The sequence below is a fragment of the Cyprinodon tularosa genome, unplaced genomic scaffold, assembly GCF_016077235.1.
Source record: "Cyprinodon tularosa strain WSP-4 unplaced genomic scaffold, ASM1607723v1 ctg210, whole genome shotgun sequence".
Lineage (NCBI taxonomy): Eukaryota > Metazoa > Chordata > Actinopteri > Cyprinodontiformes > Cyprinodontidae > Cyprinodon > Cyprinodon tularosa.
In genome coordinates, this window is record NW_024038779.1 from 1,882,310 (window position 1) to 1,904,008 (window position 21,699).

The 21,699-nt window shown below is 36.8% G+C and overlaps 2 protein-coding genes across 2 annotated transcripts; both read left to right on the plus strand.

The window, feature by feature from the left end:
* The first annotated feature begins 2,480 nt into the window (after positions 1-2,480).
* stmn1b (stathmin 1b) lies at positions 2,481-5,784 on the plus strand. The gene is made up of 5 exons (XM_038285391.1): positions 2,481-2,597; positions 4,509-4,552; positions 4,868-5,040; positions 5,145-5,336; positions 5,429-5,784. Exons 2-5 carry the CDS (start codon positions 4,537-4,539, stop codon positions 5,486-5,488), a joined length of 441 nt encoding a protein of 146 aa, XP_038141319.1. The 5' UTR covers positions 2,481-2,597; positions 4,509-4,536; the 3' UTR covers positions 5,489-5,784.
* A 4,771-nt stretch (positions 5,785-10,555) lies between these two features.
* On the plus strand, positions 10,556-21,285 carry paqr7b (progestin and adipoQ receptor family member VII, b). The gene is made up of 2 exons (XM_038285390.1): positions 10,556-10,724; positions 19,372-21,285. Exon 2 carries the CDS (start codon positions 19,385-19,387, stop codon positions 20,441-20,443), a length of 1,059 nt encoding a protein of 352 aa, XP_038141318.1. The 5' UTR covers positions 10,556-10,724; positions 19,372-19,384; the 3' UTR covers positions 20,444-21,285.
* Positions 21,286-21,699: the final 414 nt, after the last annotated feature.

Consider the following 21,699-nt stretch of genomic DNA (forward strand, 5'->3'; position numbering starts at 1 on the left):
CTCCTGCATGACGTCTCTTGCATGTACCAACACTCTCCAAACTCACTCACATTTTCTTCTGAGGTACAGCCTGCAAAGCATGCTGAATCAAACCCATACACATCCATGCTACTTCCCCTTCATCTAAACCAATCAGTCATCAACCAACTCCTTCCTGATCAGTCTACTCTCTCCCCTCATACCAACCAGAAAGTTTATCTGACTCTCCCTGCAATTCTCCAAGCCTCCAGATTCTTGTTGCTTTGGTAAATAAAATTTACTGGTTCTCTGTGTGATTCTGCATGCGGGTCATAAAACTACAAACCAACATGACAGCAGCTCCTCCAGAGCTATCACTCCTGCTTCAGTTTAGCTTGACAAACATGACTCAGTAGGTCAAACTGTTTATGCACTTTACAATTTGAGATGATAGATTAAATCTTACTTTGTAAAAATGTACTTAGCTCAGACTATTGTTTTTTTATTTTTTATAGCATAACTTGTTTTAAACTTGTCCAGCAAAAGACAGATGTTTTTCTAGCTGTTATATGAACACTGGTGTTCTCCACCAAATCTTTGTTTAAACTATAGTTTTATCTAAATTGATGTTCATCTTATCATGCTTATCTAAAATTAAGGGTCGTCTTTGTGTTTATAATCCTTATATTTCACCTACTGTAAACTTCTACTGAAATAAACATGGCAATAATATTATATTGAGGATAACTATAGAATCTCAATAAAGAATATCTAAATTAAGCAAATTGTGAAAAAAAATCTGGAATTGCATATGTAGTCTAAATTTAAAGATTCTGTGCGTGTGTCAGCCTTTGCCAAAGTAAAACTGAGAAGAGCCCTTTCATTGTCCTTATGTCCACAGACAGATGGGCAACACAAGTCTGAAACTTGCCATCTGTCCTTTCTTCTAAACTTCCCAGGAGCTCTGAGTCTGTTGTTCAAAGCTGCTAACAAAGGAACGCCTGTCAGGTACTGGCAGAATCCCTAAAATCTAGTTGATTTTCTAACATTTCCTAACCACAGAGATTTGACTCTTACTCTCTTATTAATTTTTTGGGGCCTCTTTGAGCAGTTGGAGTTGCAGGGGTACTGAAGCCTGTCACAGCTGTGAACAGAGCACAGCAGGGGACAACCTAGATAGGTCATCAGTACATCAAAGGGAAATTCAAGGAAACACAAAGTAAATGTAAACTCTACAGAAAGTTATAATAAGCCTGAGGTGATTTGTTCACTTATATGCCTTTCAAGGTGATTTTAAACTGCCATTACAAAATATAATGTAAAAATAGTGCCCTGCACAACCACTTCATAGTTCTTGGGCTATTCCATACTTGACTGCAAGTCCTCTGTAATCACCTTTCTTTTGACAGTAGCAGATAACTCAGCTGTCAGCAGCTAATGCTGGCTTCTCTGTTTGTGGAAACAGTCCAGTTTCCCTCTCACATCGTCACACTTTGATTAACCATTTTGTTTCAGGGATAAACCCCCTTTTTTTCTTTTTACTGTAGCTAAACATATATTAAGCAAAAAACATATTTTTGATAATTGTTTTTTTTTGCTGGGATTTGGTGAGGTAGAATTGTGGCTGGTGATATTCTAATACTTTCTCCCATGAAATGGTTATGGTAAAAAAAAAAAATTAAATAAAATTTAGATTAAAAAATATATGTTGAAGAAAATGGACTCCATTGAAATAATGTGCATTTGGAGTAAGAAGAGAAATTGTCCGGGAAGCCAGTATATCTAAATGAAGTGTATCATCCCACTTAAAGCATTAAAACATCCCTACAGAATTACTCCAGGCAGCTACATGTTTTTACAAAATGGGACATGATTTATTTGCATCACTGCATACTGTCAACAGTGTGATTTAGAGAAACAAAATCCACAATTCAAATACATTTAGACAAACATTTAGACGAACCTGGATACAAACTCACATACATAGTAAAAAACAAAGAACAAATGCTGTATATCATCAGGATGTAGATTTAAACAAAGAGACACAGGGCAAACAACTTTTTTACTCAGTTACAGATAAGATATTTTAGATATACCAATTAATCCTAGATGCATGCTTTAAACCATGAGTGGGTGCTAAAATACCTGTAGAAAAGCACACCTTAATGGTAAAAACAGGCAGACTCCATGAGACTCCATGAAAAGTTACATTACTTTACATAACATTGTTATGTTACATAATAATATAACAATTTATGTGTTTTTTTTTTTACACATAAATTACCTCTTATGTAAAATCTAGAAGCTACATCAAAGCAGCAATTTCATTTGGACCACTGTATGGAAATATATAAAATAAAGACGTACTTAACTTCATAAAGATTTGTTAATTTAATATGTTATCCTCCAACAGAGGAAAACATGGATAAACCGTTTTATGCAGCACTACTTCCTACTGGCGCGCTCCGATTTGTAAAAGCCTCGGTGATTGGCTGGTTTCGACCGATGAGATCACGTCTACCACAGTGACGTTGTAGATGCTTTGTGCGCGAAGGTGCAGAAGTTGGCGGTTTGAATAGAGACAGCACAAGAGGTGAAAAAGAAGGTTCGTTGTTTTTCAAGTCGAGCTGCACTTGACGGTGAGAACAGTTTCTCTCATTTCAGTATCTACTTCAGTCAATGAGCGCCCAAAGACGCTTTGGCAGCGTTAATACTAGTTGTTCACCGTTTATTCTGGCTTTTATTAAGCGTTTATAAACTAACTTTATAAATGTAAGGAAATTGAAATGGTAATGGCTTCCATTCAAAAAAAAGTTTTCCAGGACATGAAGAAAAACTACACTGTAAAAAGCTTGAGCATCTTTTTCATGTTATGGTGGTATCTAACCGTGTAAAGTCAATTAGCTAATTTACACAAACATTGACTCAGGCACGTGCTGTTTTTTGTTCCAGTTAATGTTCTGCGTTTCTCATGTTTTTCTTTGTGTAATTACATTTCGTAGACTCGGCGCCTTCATTATTTGTTGCCTTGCAATTGTATGCAGGTGTAGTATCATACATTTGTGTATTCCAGGTATTACAAATACTGTGTCAAGTCCCCCCCCCCTCCTTCTATACACACAACAAAATCTGCAGCCAGTTCTGCTGCACCTCCCCGCCATTTTTCTACGAAAAAAACTGTGCAGCTTCTAGCTGCTGCTGCTCAGCTTTTAACCCCCTTTCTCTCACGTGAAGCAACTTTGTGCTGTGCACAAATAACAACAGATTGAGGCGTTAAACGATGGAAAGCCAGTTGTGACTGCTGATACTACCATGTCCTGACTGTGAATTGTACATGTTTAGTCATTTTTATTACGTCTCTTTATGTTAATTTGGACTTCACCTCAGTAGCTCTATAAAACTCATAGATTCCCATTTCCCTTACTCAGCTTTGGGTTTTGATACGAAAATGTATTTTTTTTTTCTTTATTAGGGACACCTAAATATTTAAATATTGCATAAAGTTTTTTTCTAATTAAAGCCCAGAGGTATTTCTTTTTTACTTTAAGAAGTAAATACCCAAACATTTTTAGAAGGGAAATATCCGTTCTTGTTCAACAGTGAGGAAATGTATGCATTGCAGTTGCAACGTGAACAGGTACATGGAAGCCTATGAGGGAAAAAAAATGGAAATAACTCATTTTAAAAAGTTAAAATAACTACAGTGAAGGAAAAAAACACATTTCAGAAATCTGTGAAGTTAATACAATATATACTCTGAATAAATGGAAAAGCATTCCATTATAAAAGAGAAATTACACAAAAATCATAATAAATTTTACGTTGTTGCAAGTAGCTGCAAACATTTTCCCATAAAAGTGATAAACATGATTAATACCGTTTCTGATAATTAGCCTCTGAGAGAGAAAGGTAAGTATATAAGTTATACACATCTTTATAATCTTATATCAGAGTAGTGCATCAGGACTTAACATCAGTTATCACAGTTTATCTTGAAAAAAATAAAATAGAACACTATCCATTAATACTTCAATTATAAACAGAGTGTTTTTAATGAGTTGTTAAAGATATGATTTTTACTAATAAATATGAGTTTTTGTTGAAATTTAAGTAGTAAAAATTAACCGAAAAATCACTTTTGTTAGAAGACCAAGTTCATCACCATTAGAAGCCTGCCTGGTCCGAATATATTTATTAAAACAACACCATTTAGCTATAATATTAGGAAGAAAAAAAAGTATATATAGCCACCAGCACCAAAAATAAATAACATAAATGACTCTTCTTACTACTCAGATAAGTAACCAAGGCAGGGTATCAGACTTTTTATGTATTTTATTTATTTTCCCCATGTAAATGTTTACTGATAGGGTTGCACTCTAGCTCCCTCTACTGGCCTACTTTCATTGGTCTAAAGTTAGAAAGGTGTGCATACTTTACTCTCCTTAACATAAAGCCTTGTTTTAAGTAAAATGCAGAGTTTTTTAGTGCTTACATTCAAGTGGATAAGAGAGTACTAATTTCTGTTGCTTTGTCTTCCTTTTCCACAGGCGATTAAAAGACAATCTTTCTGCAGAAATGGATACCACCGATGGTAAGTCTAAAAGTTGCATCTTGACCAGCATTTACAGATCACAACATAAAAAAATAAAATAAAAAAAACTATTTCTGAAAAATTGTTCTTGAGGTTTTGATGCCAAATCTGAATTTAGGAATGAAGGCCTTTTCTCATTTCATATAGTTTGGCTGCACAAAGTTTTGATAATCTGTCAGTTGGTAAACAAATAAAGTAAAACTTTATTTGAAATGTAAATGGGTTCACGTTGTATTATAATTCTTAAATAACAAATGTGCTATAATTAGATCACCACTGAATTAAAAAACAGTAAATGGGATTCCTGTTTTACAGACATTCTAGTAAAGGAGCTGAGCAAGCGTGCGTCAGGCCAGGCATTTGAGGTCCTCCTCAGCCCCTCCACTCCTGATGCCAAGGTGGAGTTCCCATTGTCTCCCAACAAGAAAAGGGAAACTTCTCTTGATGAAATTAAGAAGAAACTGGAAGCTGCAGACTTGAGACGCAGGGTATCTGAAATAAATACAACATAAATGGCTAATAGTAAAGAAAATATTTTAGCCATCATAATTTCTTATCTAAACACAAAGGGCTTCTTCTCTCTTCCCATTAGAGCCACGAGGCCGAAGTTCTCAAACATTTGGCTGAGAAACGAGAGCATGAGAAGGAGGTGATCCAGAAGGCCATCGAAGAAAGCTGCAACTTCAGCAAGCAGACACAGGAAAAACTCAACCAGAAAATTGAGGCGAACAAAGAGAACCGCTCTGCTCGCATGGCAGCTCTCAACGAGAAATTCAAGGAGAAGGTAAGCTCCTCAATCTCTGTCCAGATATTTTCTTGTATATTTCCCCAAAAAAGAAAAATGTAACGTTAATGTTGTTTTGAAATGTTCACTAGGATAAGAAGCTTCAGGAGGTGAGGAAGAACAAGGAGGCAATAAAAGAAACTGAGAACTAACCTGTTTGTGCTCTTGGTAACGGTTCTAATGTGTCCAAAGATGTAAGCTATCTATCAGAAAACCTTCTAAAATCATAGTAAGGCTAGGTGTCATGATGCTGTAGACTGTTCTGGTTAGTGTTATATTTGCTCTGTTGTTTCTTTTCCTCCGGAGTTCTGTTTGGCAGCTGAGTTTTTTTTTAATAAAGGTTTTTAATAAATTGGTTGTCATATTTACCAATACAAAAAGAAAAAAGAAAACGTTTCAGATTTTTCCAGATTGTTGACAATGCTGTATATCTTAACTGACTGTTTAATACAATGATTAAACTTAGATTCATTTCCAAAAGTTTGGACTCTTCTGTTTGTGTTATTCCCCCCCCCCATTCAATTTCAGCACGTTGAAATGTCTCCATTAGGGGAGGGCTGTTGGAAATCAATTGAAAACAGGGCTAACATTCCAGACCTACTAGGATCGATCAAATTTTAACCTTTAATTTCATCATGATGTTAATATAAGAAATGTCCTATCAGCTCACTGTAACACTTGCACATACGTAATAGGGTACATGACAAACTGATATAATGCTTTTTAAGTGATAGTGTAGAAGTAAACAAAGTGCCCCATCATGGGCATGCTGCACAAATGCAAAGTTCAGTTCTCCTGAAATTATGTTTCCCTGACATCAGAGGTAGGTCCTACAGTCTCAGCAAGGTTTCTGATCAAGCTGTCAGCAAAACAACAATCTGCTATCTATCTCTCAATTTAGGTTCTCTAAAAGTACAAAGAGGTTCTTGCTCTTGACAGTTTTGGGTTTATTTTCTATTACTGATTTCAAGGCTAGCAGCTCATTCTGCCTGACAAGAAACTTTCTGAATGAACTGGAGCTGTCTGTTATCTTTGTAATGTCAAGATAACATTGGATATTCACATGAATCATAATGTTTGATGAGATAAAAAATATATATATACTTAATCACAAATTCGACTTAATGGCTGCCAGAGGAGGTTGTTTCAAGATACAAAAAACATGAATGGTCACACAACCATATATAGAGGCTTTGGTCCTGGAGGTGGTTGTCATAGGTTCCAGTCCTGGCCTAATGATCTTTGCTACACCCCCCCCCCCCCCCCCCCCCCCCCCCCCCCCCCCCCCCCCCCCCCCACACACACAAGCACATTTGATGTCTAATTTAAAAAATAACTGCAAATTGTGCCTTAAAATGATAATAATCCAGTAATGTGCAAAATAAGAAATTTCTAACATCAAGGCAGCTAACAGTGAACTCAGTAACATATTTCAATATCTGCAGCATCAGGTGCTGGATGAATGTGTGTGTTTTAATTACATTTTTGCAAATTACCTCTATTAAAAGACAATACCTTTATTCAACCTAATAGGTTTGATATTTATAAACTGGTTTTCAAATTACCCTGTGATACATTTATAGTAAATTTGATTAAAAGAAAAAAGAATAAAAAGGAACAGACTATTTAATCCAGAAGAACTTTAGATTGAGCCCTCTCTTTTGACAGAATCAGAAGGGTTCATTATCGAAAGGATGCCCAATGCTACTTAGTCTTCAGGAATGCTCAAAACTGTACTTTGTCAATACTGACACCGTGTGGCCATCATATATTAATCTTTTTTTTTTCTCTTTTTAAATGAGCAAAAGCTTCTAAATAATAAATGGTTTGCTCATGGATAATTTCAGCATGTGTTAACCCTAAAGACTTTCCAGGTCTTTGCTCTGTGGGGAATTTGTAATAATGGATAACACAACAGAGTTTATGGATATTTTTTTTTCAGTCTTTAATTTGTTAATAGATTCTCCAAAAACATTACTCTGCTAATCCCACTGATGTTTTTACAGCAATAATTCTAATGTTTTACATTTGCTACAATCTACGAGATAGAATTGAAAAACATTTAATCCAAATTGACAGACCTATGAGAATATTTACATAACGTTGTTTTAAAAGCAGAGTTATAACATCTCTGTTAAAATATTCAAGTGGGTTGGTTAATTTGGCAGCCATGAGTTTTGAATTATTTCTTAGATTCACCTAGAAAACTTAATGGACATTTTGACCTGATGCCTAAAATTAAACCAAAATCACTGAACAATATTAGTTTATAACTGTTTGTAACTAGGTCATCATTGGGAAAAACAACACATAGGCAGAACCTGATTAGCTTGATCTGCCATGTTTGAGGTTTTATGTGTTTATATCTGTTAAATTCTAGCTCAGGCTTGCAGTCAGAGACACACCTGTACCCTGAGTTGAAACAGTCCCATGAGATTACAGCTGTTGTCTGTGTGGCCTTAAAGGAATAGTACACCCAAAACATGATTAGCCTTCATTTTCTACTCACCTCCATGCTGAACAACACTCTGGAGTACTTTTTTGATATCTCAAATGCATCTGGAGATCTGGGAGACTTCTTGCTGTCTGCTGACATTCAAATAATGGAGGTCTATGGCGCCCGAGACAGAAAGGTCCACAAAAGTCCACAAAAACTTGTCAATATTCCTCCATACTGCTCGTCCAATGTAATCCAAGTGTCCTGAGTGGGTAGCATCCAGAATTTACTCGAAACGAAGTCATTTAGAACGTTTTAGAGCCTAAACAGTAGTGTATAGGATTTCCTAATAGCGCCCCCATGCGCGCTCACGATTCTACGGAAGCCGGCAGACCAAACCAGCGCATTCAGCTCGGCAAAGAACTCATGCTCTTCCTCAACACTGAAGTCCTCAGACATTTTTCTTTCGTTGTTTCTTTCTTTGCACAGGTAAACAGCACATTTCTTCTTCTACGCTTGCATTATCGGCAGACCAGACGCTGAATGCGCACTTCCTTCCGGTTTGGTCTGCCGGCTTCCGTAGAATCGTGAGCGCGCATGGGGGCGCTATTAGGAAATCCTATACACTACTGTTTATGCTCTAAAAACATTCTAAATGACTTCGTTTCGAGTAAATTCTGGATGCTACCCACTCAGGACACTTGGATTACATTGGACGAGCAGTATGGAGGAATATTGACACGTTTTTGTGGACTTTTATGGACCTTTCTGTCTCGGGCGCCATGGACCTCCATTATTTGAATGTCAGCAGACAGCAAGAAGCCTCCCAGATCTCCAGATGCATTTGAGATATCAAAAAAGTACTCCAGAGTGTTGTTCAGCATGGAGGTGAGTAGAAAATGAAGGCTAATCATGTTTTGGGTGTACTATTCCTTTAATTAATTTTATAAACGCTTTTTATGTTTTTCTTATTTTACCTATTTGAGAATTTTATTTTCCCCCTATTGTCGGAGTTTTGATTTATAAAACGTTCATTACTGTGTATGACCTTAGCTGTTTGTTGCTATCACTGATAAAATGTGTAAAAGGCTTTAAAAATGTATCACATTTGCATACCCTCACACTAAACAAATGTAGCACTCAAATTTTTAATTCAGGCACATTTAGTAATCTATTTATCGTTTCCCACATACCTGGGGTCTGGCGACAGAGGCAACAGCTCCATGAGGAAACCCCAGACTCTCCCAAGCAGCACCCTTCAGCTTCTTATAGAACAGGGATATGTGGGGATCTCTCCAGAGTTAAGCTAAACAAGTCATTTAGAGACACAAATATAAAGTTACATTTTGATAAAAAAAAACAAAAACAACATATTGTTAAATATCTGCTGTAGGAAATATGTTGGAATTTTAAACAGCCAAAAATTTATTTGTATTTGAGGCTTTAAAACCAAGGGAAACATAAGTCATTTTATTTAAAGGAAGCTTGGATTTTCTTCTACCTGGAGAGAGCCCACTCAGGGAGAACATGCAACCTCCACATGTGTAATTACAAAGTTTGCAAAGTGGGTTGGTATTGCTGTAATGCTTAACAAACCTTAACGCCATGCTCCTCTGTCACGTAAGAAATTGTTGGACTCATCAAGCCAGAATGTCTCATGGTCCAATTATTTCTATGCTTACAATCCATGTCAGTCCATGTGTTTAGAGAATATACACTATGTAGAAATATTTTTAAATTTCACAAACAATATGGTATTGTCAGTCAGGGGGGGTAAAAACAAAGGAAGCGTTATAGCTCAACGCAAAACAAGGAAGAGCACAGGCAAGTGATTTCAGCACGCCGACCAACCATTGCTTGTTTTAGTGACTAAAGAATGTTTTTACTGGGATCTGAAAATGCCCAACAAAGTTGCAAAAGCTTGCTAAAGTAGCACTACACTTGGAAAAACAGCCTTTTCCTACACCAGGGACGTATTCACATTTTGTCATATAGCCATAAACCTTAATGTACTTTACTAAGAATATATCTATTAAAATCACACAAAATAGCTAATTTTTGTTAACTAGTTGAAAGCCATACACTGTTTTTAACAAAGAAAATTCGAGAACATGTGAACTGTGGGCAGAGACAGACAGACAGATAATAAATATATGATAGATAGATAGATGATAGATAGATAGATAGATGATAGATAAATATAGATAGATGATAAATAGATAGGTGATTGATAGATGGATGATAGATAGATGGATAGATAGATAAAAAATGATGATGAAAGCAATAAGGACAATACTTGCTGAAAGATACTGAATGAAAGTGACCATTTAAACCTTGTTGTTGTGGGTGTTGGTTTCCAAGCAACAGTACAGGAGACCAATCACCATGGCTGCAGGTGAGATGTCCACACGTGGAAAAAGGAACAAAGACATGTGTAAAGTTCAGGGTTATATAAAAGTTTGTAAGGTGATGCCAGTAAACAAAACTCAGAATTTACATATATTTGTGAAAGTGGCATTACGAAACACGATCCTATATATTTATCTTACTGTAAAACCTGTGTAATAAAGTTTAAAATATTGAGGACTAAATAATAAGCAGTAAACAGTATCACTGATTAGGATCAATACAGTAATATCAGCACCCAGGCGCATTGAGACAGAATAGCTGTGGGTGTATGAGTGAAAGACAGTGGAAGTCTTATAGAGCAGAAGTGAACCGTGATTGGTTGACATAGAAGCAGAGGGGAACAACGTTCACGGTGATTGGTTGGAAAGGCTTTCCGTCAGAGCTGGTTTCCTCCAGCAGACGAGCTGCGGCCGCCGCTGCCTCAGTGACGGTTATCTTCTGCCAGTCCGGCCCATCAAATAATGATATCCATGCTCTGCACGGCTCTACTTATTTCATCGACGGACACACCTGACTCTTCCTACTGATTCTCTCCCGGAAAGGTAGTTTTTCCTTCTTTCTTCTGTGCGACCTGATGGTTTGTAGCATCAATGGTATCTCGCCGCTTAATATCAGACAGCATACCGAGAGAGAAGCGCCTGGAAGGCATAACCCGGACGGCTTTTTAACGCTATTCAGCGACTATCGTGATGTTAATAAACGTAGAAAAGGCTTCATCAGAGAAAGCACTAAGCCAAGCGTTGATCTTAGATTAGACTGGAAATTTAGTTTCCGATTATTTCAATTTAAAAAACCGCGGATCAGGTGCAGATCAGCTCCCAGCAGCAACAGGCCCATTTAGGCCCGGTTTTAATTCGCTCAACCAACATAAATCCGTCTCATTTTGTAGTCGACGTTGTTTGTTCTCCCTCATCTATTAATATTTTAAAGGATGTGAGAGCTTTCTGGACGCTGAAGGGCGTGGAGCTGTGATGGAGCTATGTTACGTAATCCTCCATTCATCTGTCACGCCTCTCCTCCTCATCCTCTGCACATGTTCATCTCTCTGAGGCTGATCTGCGCAGAGAAGGGAAGCATACAAATGGGATCAATAGCAGACATGTTGGATGTATGGATTCAAAATCGAATTGCTAGACCTTCATTAAAGGCGAACTGGACATGGATGCACGGATAAAATAATGCATTTTACAACTTCAGCCCTGTTTTAAAACGTGATGGCATTCTTTAAAGGGTAGACCAGAGTCCTCAGGGGAAATTCTGATGAAAGCAGTAAATATCTGATTTACAAGATAGGATCTCTAAAATATCTTTATTTTAAATTCAAAATTAGTAGGAGCTTGAGTTAACAAACTGATGTTGTAAGCAGAGGCGTATCCAGAACATTTTTATAAGGGCAATAATCAATGTATACTGAGGGGGGGGCCGAAAATAGATAGGCACCAGAACCTCATGGTTAATCTACACTGTTCCAACAGGAAAATTAACAAGCACAACATCAATATGTTCTAAATAAAGACAAACTATACTTTCCTACAGCCCTTTGCTAACAAATAGATGCATATATTTAAACATTCGTCTGGATAAAAGGTATAGTGGAAAAAATTCTTTCAGGTTTGATTTCTGGGGTGAACATCTTTTCCATTGTCAGTACATACCCACTTTTATTAATGATCATTATGCATAAAATTGATATTTAAAAGTTTGTCAAGTTTTTATTCAAATTGTTATTTATTTATGATTTCAATTAAGACTCCTAGATGACTGGCAGAGAGACGATTTTCTCTGTAACTTATATATAATGCAAAATCTATTTCTGAAAAGAGCATGAATTCCATACTTTATATCTTTCATTTTAGTATAATGATGTGCATAATTAACCACAGTCTTTTTGATGTCAAGTAATTGTTTATATATGAAGAATTTAAATGTTTTAAATATTCCACTTGAGAGTATTACTGCTGCTACCATCTGTATTAGAGGGAAATAATTGGTAGGGGTGGCCACAGCCTGGCCCCCCATCTAGCTCCACCCCTGGTTGTAAGCACATGGACTTTTAGCTGTCTGAAAACAACTCACAAAAATGACTAAGCATTTTATACAAATTATGTTTTAGAAACCTTTTAACTATTTACATTAAATAGGATGTTAATACAGAAGCTGATGGGTATTTAAACAGGAAATGAAGGTTTGAGCTAATGCTCCACCATTGATCTTCCTGTTTAAAATGTCCTACAAGGAGACCATGTAAAGCACTTCTTGTAGAGTAACTGTTTGTTCTAAAGCAAGGGATGTAAAGAGCATTTCAGTATAAGTTTCATATAAAAACATCCTTGGTTGTGTACTCTCTTTCCGTTTTCTCAGTGATTCTGTGTGAATAAACATCAAAAAAGAAATCACACAGATGGTTTAAATACCAGTATTCTTTGAAGATTAGGGTTGTTTAACATGGTAGGAGTCAGAGTAGCCTCTTGAAGGAGTACTTTATATTTACACAAAATACAAACGTCAACAGTTACTGTTGTTTAAATATCAACTGCTTACAAACTTTTAACAGAAAACAATAAATGAAAAACTTTTCCTTTAAGACAGATCCTAACCCTCATTGAACTACAGTTACTACTGAGCCTATACCAACCTTAAGCAAAAGATTATCAAAATTATTTTCCTACAAAACAGATCAGTTTATGTGATGTTTGTATATATTCGCTAACTTTAACAACATAACTACAACTTAATGGTATAATGGAGGATTATCGCGAAATTTTTAAAATGCAATCCACATGCACAACCCTGTACCTGCTCCTGAGAGGGGACGCCTATTAAACGCATGCGAGAGCATGTGCAAGCACATTTTTTTCTTGTGAACCCTCTGTTTAAAAGTTGTGGTTTGCATCACTCATATAAGCTTCTTTTCCAAAAGATTTGCCATTTTTCCACTATGTCAGTCTCACCACCGGAAAGTGAAAATGGGGACGAGCACGTAGGACGGCCTTACATAAACATATCAGCAGAATGATTGACAACTAGGTGGACCACTTATTTTGATGATCCACCTGAAAAAAGAACATCCTCCACTACACCTTTAACTACAACTTCAGTTACATATTGTCCCAGCATCCCCTTTCTACATATCACACCCTAAGATGTTTAGCCCAGCCAGGCTATTGCAGATCTTTCCATTTTTAAAACATTATTATTTAAATGTCTCATTCATATACTGTAGAAAGGAACAGTTACTTACAGGAAGCAAGTTTATCTCTGCACATAGAAAAGTGCAAAGTGACAATAGCAAACATGGCCAACAGAAACTTGGAGATGAAGCCAGAAAGACAAGGAATTAAAATGAAGGAAAAGGCTGTCGTATTTTCATAAATCCACCAAAGTACACAACCCAAGTTTGAGATTATTGTCAGAGCTCTTTCTCAAGCGGAAAACCTCAATCTCCTCTGTGGATCTAAAGCTTCTTTCATCCACTATCTCATCTTCCTTGGTTTTCTAACTAGCATGACTAGTGTCCACTGCTGACCACAAACAATCATCCGCCCCTTCAGCCATCACAGCATACATGTGTTGAACCATATAATAACTGCAGTGCAAAGCACTTCCTGTCTGTAATGTAGGGTTGAAACAATTAATCGGATTAATCATGATTAATCCATTATTGAAATAATCGCCAACCAATTTACTAATCGATTAATCGTTAACTGAAGTTTAGAGACTCTAAACCATGCCTTTATCTGACAGAGCAACCCACTCAGAGCATTAGGCTGTAATAAATAAACATTTTGCAGAAAAAAAACATTTTCTTCTTCCAATATGCTGTATCCAGAATTCCTCAAGTGGAAAAGTCTTAGCTTCACCTGGTTTAATTTTGTAAAAAATATTCTTTGGTGAACCCTTGGCTATGCGATTATAACTGCTACACACAGCTACTGTTACCAAACTTAAAGACTGCTTTTAGTAGCTTTTAGTTCCCATTTTCCCAGTTGAACAGCAGATGGTTTGAGCATACAGAATGGGATCTTTGTCTATTGTTTTTTTTTCCCAAATCTCTCTAGATTGTTTAGAGTCCTGGGTTGTCCTATGGGGCTATTTCTGAATTTCACATGTTTTCTGCCCATTTCAGGTTGATGCTTCTGTGTCTGGTTAACTATTTTTCTTTCAATTCAATAATTTCCTCAGGATGGTTTTCCTGTTGAGATGCATTTTCATTCTTGTAGGCAAAGCAACAGCATTTATTTTGTATGTCTTGCTATTTAAATGTTTTAAATCTAAAGGGGTTCTAATAGCATTTCCTATCCTCCACTATGCTTAACAGTTGTCCGCCATACTTTGTTTGATATTAGACCTTCCTTAATTAATTATTGAGTTTCCAAGGTTTTTTTACACCCCTTCCAATCCTCTGTATTGCATGTGGTTCTAAGATAAATATGGGTCCTCATCCTGCATGGTTTATCAGTTGTTTTTTTTCTCACCTTTTTATTTTTGTTCTGAACAAATATGAAATTTTAGGCAAGTCACTCTATTGTGATTGATAAGATTAAACACTCAATAGGCTTACCTAAAAAATCCCGGGGTTAAACTTTAACACCTTTGTGCAAAGTAAAATTGAAATATAATCACAATAGCAGTATTGGTTGAAAAGAATGGCAATTTAGATATTTGACCAAGTCCCTCAGCCCAAGTTGTCAAAGTTAAAATAATTTCCTGCCTAATAAAATAATTGAATTTACTTTTTTAGTCTTATCAGCAGCTTCCCTTGTTATTGATGTTTTGAGTAGCAACTTTTGGCCTTTGTTGTATCACATTTTTCTTTCCCCATTAAACCAAAAGTCATGGACTGCATCAGTTACATTAGTGTGATAGGAATGGGTTGGGGTGTCAGTAAGTAGAGTTTGTTCATTTAATGCAATGGGATTTTTTCCCTCGGAGTAATCAAATAAAACATAATTTTTTTTATTATTATTATTAGTTTAGAATAAGATTATGCCAGTGTTATTATTTGGTTTCCAGATGCATATAAATACATTTGGAACATTATTGAATATTGTATGATTTTTCATTAACTCAATTTGCTTAATGAAACACAATAATCACACACAGTCCGATGTTTTCAATTGCCCTTTTTTAATTCATTATGTTGATTTTCTCCTTACGATAAATGAAAAACTGCTTTTAAAGTCAAACAAAATTGGAAATGTTCTTTTTTCCTTCATTATATAAACACCCTTAAACAAACAATGATTTTTTTATCCTTTTTGTGCTGCTCATTGGTGCTGCCATCTTGGCATCCTCATCAACAAAATAACACACAGTCACTCAAATCCCATGAGTATATCCATAGTGGTGGGATACCAACTGCATCAGGCCTCGGAATATTAACATGAAAGGTAATGATCCAACTCAATAAATCTAAACATGTCAAAAAGCCACCTGTATGCAAAGGGAAGTGGGGAACAAGCAGCAGCACGGCTACAGTTAATCAGCACAGAATGACTGATGTGCTTGCAGCTTGATGGGAAGGTGTGTTTGCACTTTACTTAGTGCAGTTTGAACGACACGTTTGGGCTTCTGGTTCAGGTAATAGATCAAGGATATCTTTTAATCTACTTTTGTTATGTTTCGTGGCATGTAAATTATTATGTGGCATATGTCAGTTATAAATGTATCAATGCATGTTAGCAAGAGTGTGATTTCTTATGAAAATGATTTCAAATCATTTGACTTCAATTCTGTAGAGGATTAGAATATTATAAGATACCTTTAAAGATATTAATACAGACATTTGGGCTTAATAAAGATTGTGTTCAATGTTTCAAACAGTATCTGTAATCTGACAAACTAAAGCCTCTTATATATAAATATCGTTTAGATAGCCTTACAGTGACACAGTGTGAGAAATCCACTTTAATAAGAACAATGTCAGTTTGTTCAGCTGTAATAGTTAATTATAACAAACTCATTACTTCCTGTTACCGAAGTGGTAGGAAAAAAGTTTAAATAATCCTATTGAATTAGCCAAAATGGGAATTGATGGCTAATCAGCCCTTAATCTACATAGAAAACAGAATTTAGCTGACTAAACTTTGTTCAGTTATAAACTTAAGATTCCTCTTCTGGTTTTGCATAAGATAAAAGGAAGTTAATAACAGACTACACCTTTACCATGCAGGAACTATGGAGGACCAAGAGGGTCACTAAAAAACAAAACCAGTTTAAAATTTTACGTTTTTGCAATTTTAAAATATGCGATTTGAAATCCAATTTGAAACTTCTTATCTAATGTCACATTTTAAACTGAATTAATTATTAATTAATTATTATTCTGTTTCCATTTTCTTGCATTGTAAAATCTGTTTTGACACTTTCTTTTTGCTTTACCTGCTCCATTCAGCTTTTTTTTTTTTAACCCTTCTGGTTCCAGAGCACACTGGAAAGCAGTTAAACTCTCCCATTGGTTAGGCTGACACACCTGTTTAACAAATGAGGGAGCTGGTTACATCTGAGGAATTACTGTGATTGGTTAAACTGGTTTAAATAACCAAATGTTCTTAAATAACTAAAATAAAAGCAAAATGTTAGAGCTCAGAAGTGTTTAATGAAGTTGTTTTATGACTGGCTTTATATTAAAAATGAAGATTTGTGATTTTATTTGCTGATAGACTGGCGACCTGTCCAGGGTGTACCCCGCCTTGACCATTTACTGCTGGACATAGGCACCAGCTGCCCTCACGACCCTAGCAGGGATAAGCGTGATGTAAAATGGATGGATGGAATTCATTTGTCAAGAAGATGTACCAAAACAAGAGATCGATAGATACAAGTTTTCTTTAGGGCCGATCTTGAAAGCAACTATTTTAACATTAGTCTAACCAATCCCTGATATGTGGGAGCACATTTTTAAAGCTGATGTTTCTTTTCTTTCTCTATTTGCATCATACAAATGACACCGTGGTAACAAATGTTACTCTAGTCTACATTTAAACAAAAAAGCATTTATTAACAAATCAAACAAAACATTGACAGTAGATAGCAAATGAACGAAGGAGCAATGCACTTCACGTGATCTTAAGTCATGGCTGCGGAATACACAAACAAATCGGTGAATGCATGCACATATATCAGCCAATGTCGATAAAAAAATTATATCAGCCAATGTATTTTTCTAACTCTATCAAATACATCATATTTTCCCTGGTAAACCATGCCTCTCGCATTAGGCCTTATCCTACAAGGTAATACAATGAGACACACAGAAAAAGTGTAGCTGCAGACCTTTTATGGTCTAACTAAAACATCTTTCTTATCTTTACTCTGGGTAATTTGCAGCAGATCTGTGGTAAACTGACCATTCAGCTGCTGTCCCACTGACAACTTTACAATGATAGCTTTTACCTATGCAAACACTTCCATTAGCAATGGAGCTAAGGTCACCTTTATAAATGGTAAAATAAACACGCTGAACATCCTAAAGCTCAGTCTTCAACAGTGACTTCTTGCATCTCTATGTAAATGAGTCGATATTGGAAAACCCAGGTAACTAGATATGCCTTACCTAATATGACAGCAGCATAGATAATATCTAAAAATAATCATTAAATGTTGAGTTGAAACCATCCAATCTGACTAATTGGATGTATCAATTATTATTCACATATGTCCGCAAAACAAGCCTATTTTATATAGTTGCCTAACTTCTTATGCTTCAGCAATTTTAGTTACTCTTGGCACAGATACAGTATTTCCTCCAGCAGCAGAACCTAGTGAGTGAAACTGAGCTCATGAGCTGACTTCCGCTTTTCCAGGTGATCACAGCTAATAAATAAAATAAGAACTTCGTTTATTATGTGTGTCTTTTAGTGATTGCAAACACCAATGGGTAGATATATCATTTTTGGATGATCTTGTACCCTATATGGGCTTTTCAGTCTTGCAAATGCAATTTCCAACGAAAACACATTATCAGCTAGTACACCTCTACTATGAGCAACAAAACTCACTAAGAGTACAAATCAGGACATGAACGTCTGGTCACAATTTACATCATATTCTATGTTCTTATTTAGTCCCAGGTGTAGAATACCATCTGAGTGGACGTTCTTTGCCTGGAGACAGCAGATCATTCCCTCTTATTGGTTAATTTTTTTCTCTTAACGAAAAAAAAAGATAGTAATGCACTGCATTCAGAAAGAAAACTCAGAAAGCAACTCATTTACCAGCAGCAGTCCGATAGATAAACACCAACATATTATAATTTATTTCATAAACTGTTTTACATAAACGTAAAGCTCAGAAATTAAAATAATCAAATTGAACATATTTTAGTTCATGTTTAGGTAGTACACATATTTCAGTTCTTAAAGGAATAGTACACCCAAAACATGATTAGCCTTCATTTTCTACTCACCCCCATGCTGAACAACACTCTGGAGTACTTTTTTGATATCTCAAATGCATCTGGAGATCTGGGAGGCTTCTTGCTGTCTGCTGACATTCAAATAATGGAGGTCTATGGTGCCCGAGACAGAAAGGTCCATAAAAGTCCACAAACAAACGTGTCAATATTCCTCCATACTGCTCGTCCAATGTATTCCAAGTGTCCTGAGTGGGTAGCATCCAGAATTTACTCGAAACAAAGTCATTTAGAATGTTTTTAGAGCATAAACAGTAGTGTATAGGATTTCCTGAAAGCGCGCGCCAGCGAGTTCACGATGCTATGGAAACCGCGGCGGACCAAACCAGATGAAAGTGCGCATAATCAGGCTAATCATGTTTTGGGTGTACTATTCCTTTAAGTGTCGTTTAGTGTGGATGTGCTAATTTGAGCATCATTAGTAGCTAACAATTAACCAGTTTAAAATTTTTTAGCAAGGAAAATCATTCCTTTCTTTTCTATTAGGTAGCATGACCCTACTACACAAACAGAAAAATTTTTGATATTCTTTAAAGTAATCTACTTTGTATCCAAACTGACCAATACCTCAAAGAGCCTCAGGAATAGAGGAGGAATCAGATTGCACCTTGATAGACATACTCCCCTTTGACCGGACATGTTAAGCTGTTTTAATATTGTATCATTAGGAACACCAAATAAATGTGTTTCTTATAATGCTAGATATGAAGTCACAAATACACACACAAGTTTTTTCTCTGTCAGATTCAACTGTTCATTTCTTCTTTCCCCTCTAGTCTCCTGGTTGCGATGGCCACAGTAGTGATGGAGCAGATTGGCCGGCTTTTCATCAACGCCCAGCAGCTCCGACAGATCCCTCAGCTGCTTGAGTCAGCCTTTCCAACACTGCCTTGCACTGTGAAGATTTCTGATGTCCCAAGGGTGTTCCGCGAGCGTCACATCCTCACCGGCTACAGGCAGACGGATCAAAGCTGGCGGTACTACTTCCTCACCCTCTTCCAGAGGCACAACGAGACCCTCAATGTGTGGACCCACCTTCTGGCAGCCCTTATTATCCTCGTGAAGTGCCAGGAGATCTCAGAAACGGTGGATTTTCTGCGTGATCCCCATGCCCAGCCCCTCTTCATTGTCCTCCTGGCAGCCTTCACCTACCTCTCCTTCAGTGCTCTTGCCCACCTCCTCTCTGCTAAGTCAGAGCTCTCATACTACACCTTCTACTTCCTCGACTATGTCGGGGTGTCTGTCTACCAATATGGCAGTGCTCTGGCTCACTACTACTACGCCATAGAGAAGGAGTGGCACAGTTCAGTGCAGGGTTTCTTTCTGCACACTGCTGCATTTTTGGCTTGGCTCACTTGCTTCGGGTGCTGCTACGGCAAATACGCAAGGCATGATCTGCCCAAATTTGCCCACAAGCTCCTCCAAGTGGTGCCCTCTGCCTTGGCTTACTGCTTAGACATCAGTCCGGTGGTCCACCGTATCTACAGCTGCTACTGGGAGGGCTGCTCTGACCCAGTAGTGTTGTACCATGTCTACCATGTGATCTTCTTCTTAATCAGCGCCTATTTCTTTTGCTGTCCACACCCTGAGAGTCTGCTCCCTGGGAAGTGTGACTTCTTTGGGCAGGGCCACCAGATCTTCCATGTGCTGGTGGTGGTGTGCACCCTGACGCAGATTGAAGCCCTGCGAACTGACTTCACAGAGCGCCGCCCTCTCTATGAGCGCCTCCACGGAGACCTCGCCCATGACGCAGTGGCGCTTTTCATCTTTACCACCTGCTGCTGCGCTCTCACCGCGTTTTACGTGCGTAACCGTGTTCGTGCCTCCCTCTATGAGAAGAAGGAGTAAAGACAGTTTATCCAAAAGCAAAGGGTATTAATTTATTTGACTTTTCAGTGATGGTTTTAAAATAATTAACGTTTTCGTCTAATGGAAATATTGGTTTGTGAAAGGGACTTTTGCTTATCTCTTCTGCCAAACTACAGTGAAGTAACGTGACTGAGGATGTGATTTTGTGACTTACAGAGAAGAAAAGGGAAACTTTGAATTTGTCAATAGCCATGCCAATTCTTATTTAACTGCTCTACTTAAAGATGCAACAACTTTTATTTTATACAGCTCAGTAGATGTATTAAAAGTCTTTTTAAAATGCCCTCTTAACTTTATTCTCTATCAGCTACCTGCCTTATTCAGATTGTAGCATTTAAAGTTATTCAATACGTTCACTACAAATTTATAAAAGAATTGAATCATCCAAGCAATATCTTTTTACCTACAGAGTTTTGCCCAGCCCTTTAGTATTGAAGCATGTGTATCTGTGATTTAAATGGATAGTCTTTAATTTTTTTATGTGAGGTTCTAAAAGGCTATAAATTCATTATCTCTCATAAAGGATGCTAGAAGTACATAAGGTTGTAAAAAAGAAATCCCCAGACAAGTGGCCTCACAATGAGACATGTTGAAAAACTTACCTTTTCATTATTGTTATTTTTTAAGTTTAAGCTAAAGGAAGCTTCACTGTGTTTCACAGAAAACTACACAGACATCATTTATTGGAGAACGCTTATTCAAATGCACACAAAAATGATTTTCTAAACAAATCTGAAAAGGTAGAATATTCCTCTCAGGGTTAATAAAGCGTTCTTGATGAAATCTGGCCTTAAAAGTCTGAGCTCAGAGGAAGCAGCGTGTACTTCAACCAATCAGAGGCAGATTTGGGGTATTTAGGATAAAGTGATTGGTATGCTTTTCCTTTAGAAAGCTTTACTGACTATGATTATAGATACAGTAAACCAGATTTTTATTTACTTAACATCTTCATTAATTTTCCATAATCAAAATGTTCCCACCAATTTTAATTTTCGACATCTAGATAGCTTTATATATAGATCAAGCTTTCAAATGCAAGGGGAGTAAATGTTTATCCATTAGGCAGAAACAAATAGGGTCAGCATGCAGAGCCTGCATGCATGCATAATATGCAAATCAATATAGGATGCTAGCTGTTCTCTATTATATTGCACATGTTAAGATAGAAAGGACATTTCAGTAGATGTTAATGCTTTTTCGTTTCATGTCCGGTCTTTTTTTCTTTTCCAAAAATG